This window comes from Spermophilus citellus (assembly GCF_964194105.1).
Source record: "Spermophilus citellus genome assembly, chromosome: 11".
Lineage (NCBI taxonomy): Eukaryota > Metazoa > Chordata > Mammalia > Rodentia > Sciuridae > Spermophilus > Spermophilus citellus.
Genome location: NC_138192.1, coordinates 27,515,362 through 27,535,440, shown reverse-complemented (window position 1 = coordinate 27,535,440; position 20,079 = coordinate 27,515,362). Strand labels below are relative to the sequence as shown.

Here is a 20,079-nt window from a genome sequence, read left to right as displayed (position 1 = left end):
TTGCAGTGGCTTGGGACATTCCAAAGCTAAACCCTACCTGACAAAATCTTATTCCTTAATATTTCATTTCTCTCATTAATGTTTCCTTAAGGATAATAATGAAAGAAAAGATTGAGAACCACATCCATCTCTAATAGTCCATGGAATGGACTTCCATTTTCTCAAGTGCAACATTTTTCTGCTAAAAAACACTTATCCTCCCCTGCTATAAAAATTATATTCATGCTCTTTATTTCTATTTTCATCTGAATCCACACTCCCTACCTTCTCCATCATTACTTCCCTCCACAAGTCCTACAACCCAGGTTAACCAGATTGCATACTGGCCTCCAAATATGCCATACCACAGCTCACCCTAAGCTTCTTGCCATGTCTTTCTCCACGCCCTGAATGTCTTCTCCCCACTCCCATTTTGCTTCTTAGCTATCACACACAGCATCTCCTTCCTAAGCCTTTTAAACCCTCCTGATTGGGTGACGTGCTGCCTTATAGCCACAGAGGATTTTCTTTTTGCTTCCTATACCACCTTGCTTGTCTAGTATCATGTTCAAGTTGTTTGGTTATTTTCTTAATATCTTCAACTACTTGGAAACCTTGATTTTGTGCACCTTAACCTTCCTTATAATGCTTCAACACTTTGCTTAGCATATAATAGATGCTCTTAACTACGTGTGGAATTAAACATAAGAAAATTTTCAACTCTATTAAAAACAAAATAATGTACTTCATCAGAGATAGAGTAATAGACAAAAAAAATCAATCAGAGAAACAAAAAAGATCAGAGAAATAAATAGTAAAGTATATAATTATTATGGTTCAAATGATGAAGAGGGCAAAACAATTTTAAATCTAGTGACATTATTAGAATCATTGACATTATTCTAAGCATGCAAATGCATGCACACACACAAAGGCAGTTTTAAAATGCTATGCTACTACTCAAAATAATCGTAGTGTTATTAATATTTTGGTATAATAACTTTTTAAATTACAGGTAATTATTAACTCTAATAATGTCATCCAGTAGAGAATATCAGTATTTCTTAAAATCAGGGGAATCTTAGCAAACAGGCCCTTATGTGATTCTACGTTATGGAAGGTGAGTCCTTCTGCTCTACCTCATGCATAAAGGTGGAAAATATCCTAAAGCTATTGACAAAAGTTATGAAACATCTATCATAGAAAAGAATTGTGACTTAATGTTAAGATTGCAATATTCCCCAAATTGATTCAATGTGACTCATATCAAAATCTGAGGTATGCTTTTTTTTTTCCTCCAGAAATTGACAAGGTGGTCCCAACATTAATATCGGATTTCAGGGAACTCAGAATACTTAAAACGATCTTTAAAAAGATCAGGAGCACTGGCACTTCCTGGTTTCAAAACTTACTATGAACTCTGGTTATCAAGTGTTATAACACCATTATCATAAGCATACAGATTGGCAGAGTGGAACACAGAGTGCAGGTGATTTTCAATAGTCAATTGATTTTTCAACAAAAGTGTTAAGACCACTCAATGGGGGAAAGTAGTCTTTTTTTTTCTTTAACAAAAAATACTAGAACATGAAAAAGATTGAATTTCAATCCCTACCTCACACAATACACTAAAATTAGAGTGAACTACATACCTAAATTTAAGAGCTAAACCTATAAAACTCTTAGAGGAAAACAGGTATAAAGCCTTATGACCTTGGATTTGTCAATGTGTCCTTAGATGTGACACCAAAAGCAGAAGTAACAAGAGAAAAATCAGATAGATTAGACTTCATCCAAATTAAAAACTTGTGCTACAAAGGACATCATCAAGAGAGTTAGAAAACAACCCATAGAATGGGATAAAACAATTGCAAGTCAAATATCTGATAAATAATTTTTATCTAGAATAAAGAACTCTTAAAACCCAATGATAAAAAATAAACAATTATAAAATGGACAAAAGATTTGAATAGGTATGTCTCTAAGGAAAGTACAAATGGCCTGTAAGCTCATAAAGAGGCACTCAACATTATTAGTCATGAGAAAATTGCAAATAAAATGGGTGAATAGTGTCCTAAAAAAGATATACCCAGATTATAATCCCTGGAGACTGTGAATGTGACATTATAGGAAAAAAGGTCTTTACAGACGTAAAGTTAAGGATCTTAGACAGGATCACCCTGGATTACCTGAGTGGGCACTAAATTCAATGACAAGTAACTTTTTCCAAGAAGAAGAGGACACAGGGAGGCAGAGGAAAAAGCCATGTGAGGATGGAGACCGAGATTGGAGGATTGTAGGCACAATTCAAGGAAAATCTGGAGCTACCAGAACCTGAAAGAGTCTCTCCTAAGGCTGGGGAGGGAGTGCAATCTTCCCCACACCTTAAGGTTGGACTCCGGCTTCCAGAACTGAGAGAGAATAAATTTCGATTTTTACATACCCTAAAATTGTGGTAATTTGTTATGGAAGCTATCTAAAGTTTATGTACCATAGATTCTAACAATACCACTGACAGGTGTATGTTCATAAAAACTGAAACTTTCACACAACAACATGTACACAAAAACCCCTCGAGTGGAAACAACCTGAATGCTCATCACTGATGAATGGATAATCAAAATATGGTCTATCCAAATAATGGAATATTATCCAGTCTTAGAAAGGGATGAGGTACAGATTCATATATATACATGGGTATATATATGAGTCTGTACCCCATATACATTTACATATACTATAAATGGGTAAATTTTCAGCATGTGAATTTTATTTCAATGAAGCTATAAAAAAAATAATAGTAGCTAGGCACAGAGGTGCATGCCTGTAATCCCAGGGGCTCAGGAGGCCGAGGCAGGAGGATCATGAGTTCAAAGCCAGCCTCAGCAAAAGCAAGGCACTAAGCAACTCAGTGAGATTCTGTCTCTAAATACAATACAAAATAGGGCTGGGGATGTGGCTCAGTGCCCCTGAGTTCAACCCCAGTACCCCGCTGTCACCGTGCTGCAACCAAAAAAAAAAAGAGAGAGAGAGAGAGAGAGAGAGAGAGAGAGAGAATAATAAGGAGCAAGTAATAGCATCCTATCTTAGCTTTTGGCATGATTTAGTTAATGAACAATAATTCTTTTTTAAAATTTATTTATTTATTTATTTATTTATTTATTTATATGTGGTGCTGAGGATCAAACCCAGGGCCTCGTATGTAATTCCAGTCCCATTGAACAGTAATTCTGAATAATAATTATCTCAGTACTGCCCTACAATAACCTAGAATAGCAAACTTCAACAAGGAAAAGTAGTCCCCAAAATCAATAATCAACTTTGGTCTTTGATACCATGTTCTAAGAAAGGTCTCCTTGGAGGTTGTTGGGTGGAGTTCCTAATCATATTTAAATCCTAGCCCTCTTCCTAAGAGGAAATACTTGTCCCCTAACAGGTTCCTTTCCAAACCTGTTCTCTCTCTCCCCACTTCGTTGATTAAGGATTCACAGAAATTGCATTCTCCCCTTTTCACTGGGAACTGCCTGATAGAACTCTAATTTTACTTCCTGACAGCTTTACCATTTGTCAATTTCCTCCAGTGATTCAACCTCACTCTGAACAATCTAACACAATAATCGAACACTTTTTTAAAATGATCTACTTTATGGCGTGACTTCTAAGAACACACTGCATCTAAAAGTAAAGTTCTGTGGTAGCTGGGGCCAGGGCCAGATGGAGAGTATCACATGTAGAGTCAGGGTCTCAGAAGGTCCACAGGAAGAGAACATACATTTGCCCCCACCCCATCACAGCTCAGAGGCCTTTTTGGGTCAGATCTAGGACTCAGTGTGGAGCAGTTCTGGGATGTTATGTCCATTGTGACTTTAGGGGATAGTGGTGAGGACACTGAGGTTGGAATGCTGATTTAAATACATTTCACATTGGTTAGTACAGGTAGGACTCTGGAGTCACACAAAGCCCACTCTGGTCAACATCCAGGTCAGTGAAGGGGACCCAGAAAGACTGAGCTTCCATGTGGCTCTCTAGTTAATGTCCATCACTGTGGGCTCTGGCTACTTTGCAGTCCAGTCTCTGTATCTTGTGGAACCTATACAGCGGAGCTGCCTCTGCCTTCCTAGATGTCAACAAATCTTCTCTGGCCAGAATGACTTAGGTAGGCACAAGGTTAAATGGATCCTGGGACCTCCTGGGAAAGGCAGACCCCTCTCCTGGAACTGGAACCAGAGTGGTTTGAAGGAAAGCAGCCTAGGAGTCAAGTCCTGCTCCCATCACTCAGTAGCTCTGTGCTTGAACAAATAATTTAAACTTTTGCAATCTCAGTTTCCTCATCTATATGATGAGAGCTATAACACAACCTTCAAGAGCTGAGGACTAAATGCAATACTGTAAAGAAGAAGCTCAGTGTCTGCCCTAAGAGTGGCTGAGCAGGGACATACATTTGGAAAGAGCGCTGGAGGAGACTTTGGCAGAGTGGAAGTTGATGCAACTTTAACATTTTTCCATCATGAAACTACACTTCTGACCAGACACTTCAGTGAATTATGCTGCTCTTCAGGTAAATGAGAAATACGAGTGCAGAACACTCATGTCATTTTACTATTTATTATGGTTAATTATCCCTCTTAAAAAGTACCTACCAGAATCTGTTGGTGCTGTTTTTCTATTTGATAGCCTCCAAAATGCACTATTCCGGGTCTGGCCTGGATGATTTTATTATCTAGAAGCTTGGCATAAACCTCTGTAAAAACAAGTTAAGAATATTATGAGACTTCAAAGGAAATAATAAGTTAAACAAGATCCTATTAAACATGGGCTCTTTTTAACTGACGGCATTTTCAGCACATGAAAGTTTTAGACACTGGATTCAGCTATCAACAAGACTAATTATATTTTCTGAAGAAACTGGATGGCTTCTCCTCTCTGTACTCAAGCATCACTTGGGCGATGCTTCTGTCACAACAAATTCACATTGCACTTACTACCTAGTAAAATAATTTGCTCTTCACAGATGTTGAATATGTCTTTCTCATAAAACACCAACTGGTAAAGCCTATGTACCCTGTCTTTGTGTTAATACTGAGATTACTTACTAAATGATGAATATCTAGTTCAAAGTATCCAAACACCAAGGATTTGATTTTATTACTGTGTATTTAACTTTTATTACTTGATTTCCTCTGGACAGCATTATAACATGACATTGAATAATCCTGAAGCTCCAGGTAATAGTCTTGAATTGCTTTTGTTGTAATGTGAAGGTCTTTTTTCCTCTTTAAGTTTTGAGAACAAAGTTAAAACAGCTGAGCTCCTAAAAACATCCGGCTCTATAGAACTTTACTTTCTATTTATACTGGGATGCAGGCATGTGGAAAAGGGGCTGAGACCCCAGTGCATGATTCTTTCCACGCCTGGGTGCTTTGTGTCAGGCAGTGTACTGCATACATTTGCTTATAACATTCCTTCCCACCCTGTGAAGTATTATTTCCACTTTGCAGAGGAGGAAGCTGAGACTCAACAAGATTAAGCAATTTACCCCTGACTGGTAGTCAAAAATCAAGCCCAGGTCTAATTCCAACCACTCACCTGCGTCCCTCAGAATGCATGCACCATCTTATTTCTCACAAAAGACAACCTTTTTTTGTTTTGTTTTGTTTTACTTTGGCCACATGCAAATCCTGTGAGCCACAGACACCGGCATCCCATCCTTTGCCCATTGTGGTTCTGGGTACATCTGAAGAGGGTGTGTGAGACTTTGGTTTTCTTCTCACCAGGTGAGTTGTCAATGTTGAGGCCAAATTGAAGGACTGGAACAGGGTGAGAATGGTGTGTCAGGGGACTGGTGATCTCTGCAGGTTATTATTTGGTCATTTCTCAAATATTCAAATTACCATATTCAATACATATATTTTTAATGCTGAAAGATTTTTGTTTTAGGGCCACAAAGTAGATGTGAAACTAGGATTTTTATGCCCAGAAATGGTGAAGGTATACCAATTTACAATTGACACATTCATTCTACAGTGACAAAAGAGTGAAACCAAAATATTACATTACTAACATTTAAGACAGGGGTTGGAGGATGTGGGGGGCAACCAAGCATGATGGTGGAGAGCTGGACCCAGGGCTCTACCAGCTCTCAGCTTATGGGTTGTGCCAGTTTAGGAAATCATGGGATCTCTGAGTCTCAGTTTCTCCAACAGTAAAATGGAAATCGAATGTACCCATGAGGTTGTTGTGTGTAGATTAAATGAAAATAATGCAGGTAAAATGATTACCCTTTTTTATAACAACTATAGGATTTTTTTTTTTAGGCTTTCCAGACTGTGCGTGAGAAGAGACAAGAAGGTAAAAAATGCCCCTCCTCTGAAGAAGTGGGATAGCCAGGTAGGAACTGGAGCTTGGGCCCAGCAGGGAAATGGCAGTGGGTGGTCAAGTTCAGATCAGACAGTAAAGGGGGCCAAGTGCCAAGCGAAGATATTGTGACTTTATTCTGTGTGCAGGGGGAACTGTGGAAAATGTTCAAACAGGATAGAGACAAGAGTCAGCCAGGATTCTAAAACAGAAAGTGATAGGAGGAGAGTGTGGCCAGGAGGAAAGTGCTGTAATAGTCCTGAGACTGCTGAGGGTGACAAACAGGCAGCCAGGACAGGCAGCAGAGACATTAGAGGACGTGGAAATAACAGAAGTTGGTGACTGATTGATATCCCAAAAATCTACTGGTGAAACAGCTAGATCTGAATAGAACTACTGTTCTTATAGTAAAAACTATTCTGAGCCTATAAAACAATACAGGTAAATCCTCACCAATAATTCCATTATGCTGTCTGGACTTTGACTCCCCTGAGAAGGTGTGAGTTGGAAAGCAAATCTGTATTCTAACTGCTTACTTGATTCAAGTAGGTGATTGGGTACTTCTGCTCTTTTCTTGGGCTCCTCCACTAGGCTCTTCAGAAGCAGGGGTGATATGTTGTTAAAGGGTTCTTCTGCATTCTTCTGCTCTTGTCTGGGGGCTTTCACCACTGCCATTTTTTGGTGAGAAATGGATTCTTCCTTCTAGAGCCAAAAGTCATTTCCTGAGGAGAAAACAGCATGAGTATAATCATCCTTGAGAAACCAGGCACATTTTTTCCCCTCAGTTCTTGACAATTGTACCTCTTATCATTGCATGGTTTACTGTGGTTCAGGCCCTCCTTGTCTCTAGTGTACGCTGACCACTCCATTCCCACACGAGCTGTCCCATTAATGTTCCATTAAGAACATCACCCATCATAACCCAATAATAGTGCCCTGGTTCCAAACCCTTCTGTGAACCTCAAGAGCTTTTTCCCAAAATGTTCTCCTGAGATGCTTCTTAGATACGTGAAGGGAAAAGTAAAGGCCTTCATAGTCAAATAAACCTGGAAAACGTCTGATAGTTAAATAATTTTCTTGTTTCTGAAATTTCACCAAATCAGCTTCTCAGAGGCATGTGACCATGAATTTCTTCAACATTTGGATTATCTATTTGCAGGTGTGGCATTTATGAGTCACCTTTCTGGGTCCCTCTGCTAACAGGGGGCAATGAGGAGATGGTGAAGGCTATAATCTGCCAGGTGTAGAGACCTGGGGATATTCCTCTGTGGGTCTCAGTTTAGGTTGCACATTTTGTCAGCCTTGCCTTCCCTTAACATGCTCATTTGAAATTCTACTTTCTTCATGAAATCCACGTTGACCCCAAAACCCTTTAACATTTTTTTAAAGCAATTACTGCCTCTATTGCTCATTTGGCATAAATACTTTATTGCCTTGTAATGTTTATGTTCCTCAAATTCTTTAACCCAAACTAAATTTAAATTATAATAAATTTATCAGTGAAAAAAAAACCAATAATTTATTGTCTTGTAAGAGCACTTTACAAATCGCACTTTGTCTTCCACAACTTAGCTTCTAAACTTGGGGTTAGGGGGTTGCTTTGTGAAGCCCTTGAAATTGCTGTAAAATCCTGTGTGTATCTTTGTGGGTTCCCCCCAACCCCAGAAGGCCTATAACTTCAGAGTCTAGAGTCTAGAGTGTCAAGTAAAATACGTACATATTCTGAAGGACGTGCTTAATAACCACTTTCCCATACAAGTTTCTGCTTTCACCTCCCATTGCACTCCCTTTCCCTAGCATGATCGCGGGAGGCTGCTCGGGGCACAGCACCACCTCTACCTCAGGCAGGTCCAGGAGTTTTCTTGTCAGCTTGCCCACCGCATGGAGCCTGGAGCTCGTCTCTAGGGTCCACCCCCACGGCCTTATCTCCTCCTCCAGCAGTCAGGCCAAGCACTTCCTCGCTCAGGGACCTTTCACTCCATCCCTCCGCCCCCACGCGCCACCCATCCTCATTCAGCCCTCGGGTCCCGACCTCTCCTACAACCCTGGCCGATGGACAGGGCTGGACACCTGCCCGGGACTCAGGCCTCCTTCGCAGCTCGGTGGACCCTGGGTCACTCACAGCCTCAGGTCCGAGGCCACTCACCTAAGAGGTGGTTCCCGGGCGGGATTCGGCCGGCGCCCGCACCTGCTCGCAGTGTTGCCAGGACGACGCGGACGCGCTCCCCGGGGCGGGGCGGGGCGGCGGACTCGACCAAACTCCGCCGGGACGTGGGGGAGCCGGGCGGCCGCGGCTCGAGGGCCGGAGGCCACGGGGAACTTCTCGGGGTGCGGAGCCGTCCACCGGGCTCGGGGCAGAATCTGGAGTGAGATTTATGATTTGGAAAGGGGAGAGCTCATGGATTCTCGACGAGGAATGAGAAAGTCGGGAGACACCAGAAACTGGAAACCTGCAAGAGCGGATTGCTGCAGCGGAGGACGGGCGGGGGCGGGGCCTCCAGCTCAGTGGGCGGAGCTTCCCCACTGGCCTTGATCCCTGCTGCCCTACTTTTTTGCAGTTTGATTTATATTTTCTATTATGATAAATTTCACACATAGACAGCGGCAGGGCAGAATAGTATAATGAACCTCAGCACCCGACTGCAGCCACGATCAAATCATGGCCAACCTTATTTTATCAGTACCTTTGAAATTTTAGAAATCATTTCATCATCACAGATATTTCAGGATGTGCATTTAAAAGATAAGGATTCTTAAAACAACAACAAAAATACCACAATAGCAGAACCTTAAAATTGCAATGATTTCTTAATCTTCAAATCCCTAATACTGCATTCTATTGCCTATAAATGTCATAATTATTTTTCCTAACATGTGCTAGTTAGAATAGGAATTCAAATACAGTAAAATCCACACATTGGGATTGATTGATAGGTCTTTTAGGTCTCTTTTAGGTGTCTTTTAATTGATATATTCCCCCTCCATCTCCTTGTTTTTTGTGATTTCTTCATGGTAGACACTGTTTCTGTCCTTGAAACTGATATTTAGGAGTTTTAAGCCTGAAACCTGTCTTGCCTCCTGCCCATCTGCCCTGTCCTTTCCACCCTGGTCATCCATGGACATTTTCCTTACACAGATAGCTCAGCCTTCTCCCTTCTCATGAGCTGTTTTGTCTTGCTCTTTCCATGTATGACTTGGTATTTACTTGATATTATTTATGGCTTTATGCTGTTAAGAGATTATAATGAGCATGCAATAGGACTGACCGCTTTCCTTCATGGTTATTTATGCTACATGTATATTCCCTCCCAACTGGGAATGTTCTTCTCTTCCATCTTTTCATTCTCTAACTCCTCCCTTAGCACAACCATTACTGCTTATGAAAAACCTCCCCATCTCTCATGGGTACCACTAGATACGATTCTCCCTCTACCTTCCTTCTCAACACTCCTTCCACCATCTTACCAGTGCTTATATTGTTATAGGCTGTGCCCATTATTATTTGCATATGTATCTTAAACTGCAGGATCTTAGTGGGATGGCACTCTACTTTCATCTCCCAAATCCCTCAACACAGTTCTTTGTCCTTAGCAATTCCTCAGTAACAGTTGGCCAATGAAGTGAAAAATTTCATTTGTTTATCTAATAGGTTGCTTTAGTTATTTCTGTTTTGTTATCCCAACAAAGTTGTAGATTTCAAGAGAACAGGTACATGTTTGCCATTGTTCCAGACCTTTTCACACTAGCTCAAATCAAGATCATGTTTGTTTCCATCTGCATTTTAATGGGTGTTGGGTAGCATTTTGAAATTTGTACTTAACTTTTTTTGAGAAAAAATCCTTATTTTGTATCGATTATACATAGGTCTCTATATAAGCAATTAACCAAATTATATATCACACTATGAGGATACCATTTGTTGCCTTCTGCTACTTTCTAGCAGAACCCCAGCTTTGTTCAGGTTTTCTCCCTTGTTTGCCAGTTCTAGCTGTAGATTAATCTAGATCAATGTGGAATTTTCAATCCTCTTGCTCTCCTTGCCCATGATTGATTTAGGGTTGAGTATGTAACCCAATTCTGGCTACAAAGACATTAGGCAGTCTTCTGAGAGACTTCTGGTAGACCTCTGGGGAAGGCTTTCTCCCTGCAAAGAAGACACACACAGATACAGTATCTTTCTGGACTTTGTAGTGTCTGGAAATAATTCATGGAACTTCAGCAGCCATCAAAGGCTATGAGATGCATTAGCATGAGGGTGAAAGTGGTGACAAGGACAAAAGAGCAAGAAGATAGGAGGAAGATCATGGGCTTGGATGACATCATTTCACCTATGGTTGTTTGTACCTGTATTTCATTATCTCTTCCTTGCAACTGAAAATCTCTGACATTTCTGAACACTCACCACTAAAAGTGTACACTGTGGCACAGGAGCTTGTTAGGAAAGCAGACTTTCCAGCTCTCCCAGACCCACTGATTCAGAAACTGCATTTTAATAAGATTCCCCCAGGCAATTCTTAGGTGCATGAAAGTTTGAGAATCATGTAACTTAAGGTTTCTCTTCAAGTATAGCTGTCTCAGATCGTCAGTTACTCAATCGTTAACGTACATATTCCACTTAGCATTTACAATAAGCAGAACGTGCAGGTATCCCAGCATGAGTGTGACACAGGCAAGGAAGGTATAAGCTATTCTCTTCAGTAGAACAGGGGAAGTTGTTAATTTCTGTGCTCATGACTCCTCAGCTGGACTTGGTAGTATACGGAAATTGTATAGAAAATAAAATTCAAAGTCCTTAGGGCACTTGGAGGACTCAGTGGGACCTGGCTGCCAGCCCGTCCATCCACCTTCTCATCGTACTGTGTCCCCAACATCTCTTTTGCCTGCTGGGGTGGGTAGACGGGTTGCAGATCCTTTGATGCTGCTTCCATGGAGGAGTGAGATCCCTGTCCCTCTCTTGGGTCTGGGTGGGTTTATGAGTGCTTTCACTGGGCTGGAGAGTCCCATCTGAATTGCAGACCCCAACATTTGTGAGATACAAAAAAACAGTTTCCAACCTTGATATTTGGGGATGGTAGTTCAGGCTGCAGCAAAAAAATAATTAAAAACTTGCTAATTCCTAGTTGGCCAAAGGAGCCCTTCCCCAGAGGGGCTTTCCCTGGCTTGCTTTCTAAGTTAGGTCCCATTTGTTACCTCTCTCATAGTATTGTGCTTTCCCCCTGAATAGCTGCCATAGTCCATTTGGGTCACTATAATAAAACACCTTAAATTGGGTGGCTTATAAAGCAAGATAACTTTTGGCTGGGAGGAAGACCTCCCAGGTAATTGAGGTCACAATGCACTAGCACCTTCCTTATCTGATAGGGCCCACTTCCTGGATCACAGACAGTGTGATTTCTTATGGGTCCTCAAATGGTGGAAATGGGTAGAAAATTCCCTGGACCTGTTTTATTAGGGTACTATTCCCATGTATGAGGGCTTTGCCCCTCATAAATAATATTCCCAATAATCTTGGGCCATGGTGTCAACATAAGAATTTTGGGAATGTATGCTGAGGCTATAACTGATGGGTTGACCTCTTTGACCTCTATCTTCCTGGACTGTAAGGTCAACGAAGGATGATTATGGCCAGCTGAGCACTATGTACTTGTCACCTTGCACACTGCTTTCTATATGCCAGGGCCTCACAGATATTCAGATATTTATAGAGCAAGGACAAAAGAGCAAGAAGATAGGAGGAAGATCATGGGCTTGGATGACATCATTTCACCTATGGTTGTTTGTACCTGTATTTCATTATCAAGTTATGTCCAGTGCTTTCTAAATGTTAAATTTAAAATATACATGTATATATGTATATATAAATATATGTGTGTATATATACATATATGTATGTGTGTGTGTGTGTGTGTGTGTGTGTGTGTGTGTGTGTATATATATATATATATATATATATATATATATATATTTGAAATAGGGTAAGTTAGTCATATGATTCAAAATTCGAAAAGTAAAAAATCTTCCTTATTCATCTGTCCTTTAGCTATCAAGTTTCTTTTCCCAGAGGTAATTTATGTTATCAGATTTATATTAATATTTTAGGGTTATGTTTTATATAGATGTGAACAATTGTATTTGTAAGACCTCGATCCTTTGTTTAAAAGCCCAAGGGCTTACTCTTCTGACCCTCCTTTTTGAGCTGAAAATTTGTCTGGGTGATCATTCCATATTTGTATGTAAAGTACCTTTTTATTCTTTTTTATGTCTGCATAACATTCAATAATTTATGTACCCAGTCTCTATTGTTAGATATTTAGTTTCTAATCTTATGCTATTATTAAAACCAGTGTTGTTACTTTACAAGTATGTACATCATTTCTACAAAATTGTGCTTATGTCTATTCATAAACATGTGAACATGTCTGTAGGAAAAGTCCCCAAAGTATAAGTACTTTGATCAAAAGTTTTGTGAATTGGTGGTATTGATAATTATTGCCAAGTTACCTTCAATGAATTGCATTAATTTCTATTCCTACCAGTAACACATGACACTTTGTTTCCTTATAGCCTCACCAATGAATTATTATAAAACTTTTATATTTTTGCTGATCTGATAGATTAAAAATGGTACTTCAATTTTGGCGTTATTTTTCACATTTCTCAAATGAATAAGGTGAACATGTCTTTATGTTTAGAGAATATTTTTTTGTATTTCCCCTCCTGTGAATCCATATCCTTTACCCATTTCCCATTGGATTGATTCTTCATCTTTTTCTTACTGAATCTTTGGAGCTCTTTACATATTAGGGATGTTAGACTTTTGTTCTGTGATAATTTTTCCCAATCCCTTCCCAGTTTGTCATTTGACTGCACTGATAATGGTTTTTGTCTTGCAGAATTTAAAAAATTATGTTGTATTTCTTTCTTTTTTCTTTTCTTTTTTTTTTTTTTTTTTTTTTGGTACTGGTGATTGAACCTGGGTGTGTGTGGGGGGGCTTTTTACCACTGAGCCACATTGCAGTCCCCCTTATTAAAATTTTTGAGACAGGATCTAAGTTGCTTAGGGCCTCCATAAGTTGCTGAGGCTGGCCTCAAACTTGTGATCCTCCTGCCTTAGTTAGCTTCCCAGATTGCTGGGATTACAGGAATGTGCCACCATGCCTGGCTGTTGCACTTCTTATTTCTTGCTCCATAACGAATTACTTCCAAATTCAGTGACTTGAGACAACTATAAAAAGTTTTTGTATCTTGTGGTTTCTCAAGGATAGGGGAATTCAGACGATACACCAGGGAAGGCTCCCTGATATCTGCGCTCCAGTTGAAAGACCTCAAAGCTTGGAAGCATAATCATCCGAAGGCATCATCTGGCAGTGGGTATTAAAGCTGTTATCTGGGATCCTGAACAAGGCTCTTGGCCGACAATATAAATGCTCTGAATTATTTCAGCCTCATGGCAATGTTGGAAGTTGCATATTATTTCCCCCATTACATAGGTGAAGAAATTGAGGCTTAGAGGGTTCGAGTAACTTTCCCAAGGTCGCATGGTTAACTGATGATTAAGTCAGGATTTGAACTCAGATTTTTCTGTTGACAACATTCTTTTCTTTATGCCAAAGCCTTGCCAGGCAGAAATGGAAGCAGCGTTTGGAAGGTTGGACTGCACCTGACCTTCCTTTGCCCCATGCAATGAAGATAAGGTCTTGGAAGCATTAGCAACATCGTCTTTCAGAAATGGTTTTATTTGCTCTCTTTTATTTGATTTACTTTAACTATAACATTTCATATAAATATTCAAAAGGATGCTGACAAATGAAGGAGGAAAATATGAAAAGTAAAGAAAAAAAACTGCTTTCCTGAGAAAGCCAGTCTACATTTCCAGAGTGTAAACAGTGAGCCTGGACCATTAAAAACCTCATTAAAATGTCAGTGTTATACCTTTGTACTTCAGGACTGAATAGGAAATCACTCTTGCCCCATTATTTATGGCTCATCAATAATACATTAGTTCAGCTCCTAGTAAAACTGACATTCAGGGAAGGACAGGGCTGTTTGCTGGGTTTATTCCATACCCGAAGGGCCATAGCACATTATCCATACTTGTGTGGTCATTTGGTGAAAACCTTAGACACCCAGGGGTAGTTCTTTCTCAGACACTCAATCCCCGCCCCCACCCCCACTCCAGTGTCCTCGTTGCTTCCACACCCAAAAACCAGCCATTTCAGCTCAAATATTACTTCTTCCTCCAAGCTGTCTCCAAGTACAAGTCAGAGCTAGTTCAGAGTTGGAAATAGATTCAAATGAGGGGAGGAGGGTGTATGGAGATTGAAAGAGGCTTCTTTAAGACCTCAGTTATAGCTGCCTTCAGGTGCCAAGATGCTGGTGTAAGAATTTTGCATCTCTCTGTCTCTTGGTTCTTTCTAGTCCAAGCTGGCTTCTTTCTCAGCCAGGATCTTCATCCTGTGGCACAAGACTGCCATTTTGCTGTTAGCTTGATTGTAATGCCAACATATAGGTTCTGTTGGTATCACTTCTGTTGGCCCAAGTCAAGTCATATGTCCATCCCTGAACCAATCACTATGGCTAGTTAGAGGTGATGGTGACTCTCCTTGCCCAGGTCTGGGTCATGTGTTCAGTCTCGGCTCTTCTTGGTTAAATCCTCACTCAAATGATGTGGCCTAAAGTGGAACAGTGAAGGTTCTTGTATCAGAAGAAGGAACAGAGGTGGACAAGAAAAAAAAATACATGCCTACATGCTTGGCCTTTTAAAAATTGTTGATATTCAGATGCATTTGATTACAAACATGGTGACTGACAGGACTCAAGCTATGCATTAATTCAGCTGTCTAGTCCTTTACTTTGTTCTCTCTAGAATCTACCACAATTTGAAATACCATGCACCATATATGTCAGCCAAGCAATAGGTTGTTCAATGTGTAGTGATTTAAGTCTTAGGTAGCAGCCTCAGTCATCTTTCTGGGCCTCCTGGGCATCCTGGGTGGTACACACAGCACCTTGGCTTTGTGCATGGGGCTGAGGTTACAAAAGGCAACTTCCACAGGCTTCTGTCATCCTCACCCAGCACCTGGAACAGAGCAAGTGATCAGCAAATACTCACCAAATAAACATTAGTTCTCCAACAAATGTTTATTGCTGTTGGGAGGTGGTGGAGCCTTTAGAGGTGGGGCCTAGTGAAGGTCTTTATGTCATTGCAGGTGTGTCCTTGAAGGGATTATAGGACCCTGAGCTCTTTCTCTTTGCTACCTGGTTCATAATGTAAGCAGTTTGGCTTCTCCTTGTGCTCCCACCATGGTGTGCTGCTTTGCCACAGGCCCAAGGCACTGAGACCAACTGATCATGGACTGGAAACTCCAGAACTATGAGTCAAAATAAACCATTTCTCATAATACATTGATCATCCTGAGTATTTATTATGAAAATGGAAAGTTGATTAACAGAGTCTATTGCCTTGAACCTGGGCAGGCTTCTGTATTTATCAAGGGAAAAAAAATGACTGGGGGTATAAATGAGAGGCAGAGTGCTTGCCTAGCATTTGGAAGGTCCTGGGTTCAATACCCAGCACTACAAAAATAGAAAAAAAAAATTGTCAAGACAATCGCAAAAGCGTGCCCTGGAAAAAAGAAGGTATTTATCCTATCACCTGATCCCCTTGCCAGGACACCTTTTTGACAGTGGCTTCATTCATCTATTGTTAAGCTCTTATGGGTGACTCCACTCCCAAAGATAGCTCTTGTTAGCTTCTGGGAACACTGCTTTTGCTTTTTGCCCATTGTTAAAGAAAAATTTATTCTGATGCTTGCTAGAGTGGTCAGGATTGTTGCAATACATGCTTTGCAATAGGGATGTGAGGGGGGACTCAACTAAAAATACTATAGAATAACTGGATTTATAGCCAAGGAGCAGGGCAGTGAGGGGGGCTGTCAGTTGATGGAAAATATCTAAATGTCATGGTTGGTGAGTAAATTCTTGCTAAACCTGTTAAATAGCATTCTGCTGAAGGTGGAACAAGGACTTACATCTCAAAGATGGGAGATGAGGAACTATCATCAGTTATGGTGACCAGGTAGGAGTAGGATGGGAGATCTTATTAATTAACTTAGTAGGATTCTTGCTAAGACCAGGCTGGGGAGAAGGATGACAGGAAGGAGCTATGGTTGAGGCCCAGGTGAGAAGATGACTCAGGAGCCTAGCTAAAGTTTGCTTAAGGACAGAGTCTCTGTCACTCTTCAGGGAGGCTGCGACTGACCCTTGGTGCCTCACTGACCCTTGTTGGTTCCCGTCTACTCTCTGTGCATGGTACTTTCATTAACTCATTTGAACAATGGTTTCTCCCTTTCCTGCCAGGCCCCTGACTGTTGGTTCTACTAGCAGTTACAAAGAAATGAGAAGATTGATGCAAAAGCACTCTGGAAGCTCCATGGATCAGGAAATCATCTTCAGGAATGAGGGGAACCTCAGGGCAATGCATGGGACACACAGACTGGGTCTCAGTCTAGGTTCAAATCCAGCTTCTCCCTTTGCTAGCTATGCTAATGGGGGTGAGTACTCACCTTCACTGATACTCCAGTTCCCACCCTGCTATAGTCTTGAAGGACCAAATAGGATAACACCTCCCCAAATTTCCAGACTCCTTAGCACATGACAGTTGGTAAATATATTATTATGTTCCCACTCCTTCCCTTCCATCCCTATCATGAAATTGTTTTCCCAGGCAGATTTTACAAAGCCACTGACTGGTTATATCCACGGAGTGTACAAGCATTTCACAGAATGCTTTAACCCCTTTTCTCATCTCTCTGAGAGCTGGAGCTTCCTGCTTTACAATGAATGGCTTGCCACAGGCCAAACGTTTATTGAATTGTCCAGAACAAATGTTGTTTTCCTCTTTCATGAGACATCATAGGGCTCTGATGTAGAGCAAAGATTACATTTTGGTGTTATTTCCTTTTTATTTCTTTCAATTGAAAAATTGATAACTAGAGTTGTTACCGAAAACAGTCAAGCAACACTGAAGTCTATATAGTAAGACTGGCAAATCTACAGCTCATGCACTTTCTGATGCTCACTTAGGGGATTGGGGTACAAGAAGCCTAGAAAATAATATTTTTTTCAGTCTGTATCTTGAACCAATACAGAAATAAAAGCAAGACAGATGGGGCTAAATATCTTTCCCCCCCTTTTTTTTTCCATTTTTGAATTGCTCAGGATGGAATACGGGACCTTGTGCATGCTATACACCTAGCACAAAATATCACCCTTATTAGTAATCAAGTTAGTCTTGGAGGATGTAGTTTATATTTGTGGGCAAGCAGGGTTTCTAACACTAGACCCAAGAATTAGATAGACAAGCCATTCTCCACTGAGGGTACTAGACCAACAACTAGAGGAAAAGGACAGGGCAGAGCCTTGACTACCAATTAGTCTCAGCTTGGGTAATCCAGTTACAGGCTCTTTGTAGGAAGGTGAGCTGTCAAAGATATGAGAAAGGACAGAGCAGAACTCTTGCCAGTTTTTCCTTATCCCAAATGCAGTAGTCATGTAGATCTGGCTTCACCTCCGTGTATGCGTGGGTGCATGAATACCTGTGTGCATGGGTACGTGTTAATGAAAAGGTAAAAAGAAGTCAGGAGGATTATATCAATGATTGCTCTCCAAAGGAAATAAAATATCCAGGACAGGACTCAGGGTTCCCCTTCCACAAACACTATCTCCAGTTTTCTCCTGCTGTGATGGTACTTACTCAAACATCCTCACACTTATTTCACTGGGTGAATATTTGTGTAGAAAAACATCCTAGTGTTGGTGGTTGCATGTACACTTCAGGTTATTCTACTAAGCACATTGCTGAACAGCTCCCCCTTTATTTCTGCTGGTACCTACCAACCTCACCTTAACAATAATAGTGTCTTCTGGAAGGGCAGGTGGCTAAGGACTGGAGCACATTGTAGCTTTAACAGCTGCTTAACACTTGGAGCAGAGGGCTTACCCATTTAAGCTTCTGAGCTAAAAAGACCTAGTCATGTAGTAGATCCTCCTCCATCCTCAATGCCCTCCTCTGTCCAAAGGGTAAATCACCTGGAGATATGGTGGAATCCAATGAGCTCACAAAGTGCAGGGGAGAAAGGTTAAGGAAGGAGGAGAGGCCAGAGTAAGTGTGTGGGCACCAGTGCAGAGAAAGAAAATTTGATATGGCTGGGGGTGAAGCTCATTGGTAGAGCACTGGCCCAGCATGTGCAAGGCACTGAGTTCAAACCCCAGTATGGGAGGGTGGGGTGTGAGGGTGTGAGAAAGAAAGAAAAGAAAATTGTGTGTCTATAAGAAGGAGCCATTCGAGGGACCTTGTACTGATGGATCAAAAGAGTAAGCCAATCCCCGAAAACCAAAGGCCAAATATCTCTCTGATAAGTGGATGCTCATCCTTAATGGGGTGGGGGGGGAGGCATGGGAAAACTGGGGAAACTGTGATTGGGCAAAGAGGGGGGCATCATAGGGGGCATGGGGGCAGGAAAGATCGTGGAATGAGATGGACATCATTACCCTAGGTACATGTATGACTGCACATACGATACATCCTGTACAACCAGAGAAATGAAAAGTTGTGCTGCAGTTGTGTACAATGGATCAAAATGCATTCTGCTGTCATATACCTAATTAGAATTAAAAAAAAAAAAAGCCAACCTCCAGGACAGCCAAGCTGAGGCTCTCTCAGGTCCAGCAGGCTTACTGAGAGTATCTGACTAATACTCCAATAAACCCTAAGAGATCCAGGAAATGCAATGCCTCCAAGGCAGTTTATCATCTCAAAATGCCTAGGGGTACCAGAAGGTCCTCCTGGGTTTCACCTGATCATCAAAGATTTCTTCTTGTGATGGACCTCAAGGGATGGAGGTGTGCGAAACTTTCTGGAATGAGCAAGTATAATACCTACCTGAGGTACTGTGGATTGAACTCCACTGCACTTTACCACTAAGATACATCCCCAGCCCTTTTCCCATTTTTTATTTTAAGAAAGGGTCTTGCTAAATTGCTTAGGGTCTCAAAGTTGGCCTTGACCTTGTGATTCTCCTACCTCAGCCTCCCTAGTCACTGGCATTACAGGCGTGCACCACGGTGCCAGGCTGAGTATAACCTGAATAATGAAGAAAAACAAAGTGAAAATGGGAACAGGTAGCTGTTCCACGGGAATAAGTGCAATAGGCATGCACTGAGCCCCTACTTGGAATCAAGTCTGGGTATTACTCCATACCATGTTAGGAATAAGAACACTGAGACTCAGAGAGGTGGCTTGAGTTGCCCACGAGCACTCAGCAAGCTTGTGGCTTGAGTTTGTAGGCTCGGGAGAGATTGTTTATTCTGGACTTGAGGGGGAGGGCTGCAGCCATCAAGGCTGGGCCGAGCCTGCGGTCGGTTGGAGGCTCCAGGCCCCCGAGCCCTCCCTCTGCCTCCTCCCCTGCCAGCCTTTGCGCCGGCCCCAGCCCTTGAGGGCTGGGTGGAAGCGAGCAGGCAGCGCGGTGTCCTTATCAGTGGGCTAGGCGGCTCAGCGCGGCCACCTTGTCCGAGGAGCCGCAGTCCTAAGATCCGTCGCGGACCCGGTAGCCCAGCTATGTCTTCTCGGGGTGAGGGGTCTGCCCAAGGTCCGGAACCCTGCACGAGGTGTTGAGATCCCCAGCTGGCAGAGCTCACAGGCCCGCAGCCGTCGGGGCGCCCGCCTGCAGCTCATCAATCACCACC

At 41.7% G+C, this 20,079-nt stretch overlaps 1 protein-coding gene across 1 annotated transcript in view; it reads right to left on the bottom strand.

Annotated features, from left to right (window-relative positions):
- CFAP221 (cilia and flagella associated protein 221) overlaps positions 1-8,766 on the bottom strand; it is a gene marked incomplete at its 3' end in the record, with an annotated part of 114,787 nt that extends 106,021 nt beyond the window's left edge. Inside the window, exons 1-3 of the mRNA XM_081262200.1 lie at positions 8,480-8,766; positions 6,870-7,055; positions 4,620-4,720 (exon numbers count right to left, since the gene is read on the bottom strand). Of these exons, the coding sequence (XP_081118326.1) occupies positions 4,620-4,720; positions 6,870-7,008 (240 nt within the window). The 5' untranslated portion in view covers positions 7,009-7,055; positions 8,480-8,766. The remainder of the gene's footprint in view (positions 1-4,619; positions 4,721-6,869; positions 7,056-8,479) is intronic.
- Between the last annotated feature and the right edge of the window lie 11,313 nt (positions 8,767-20,079).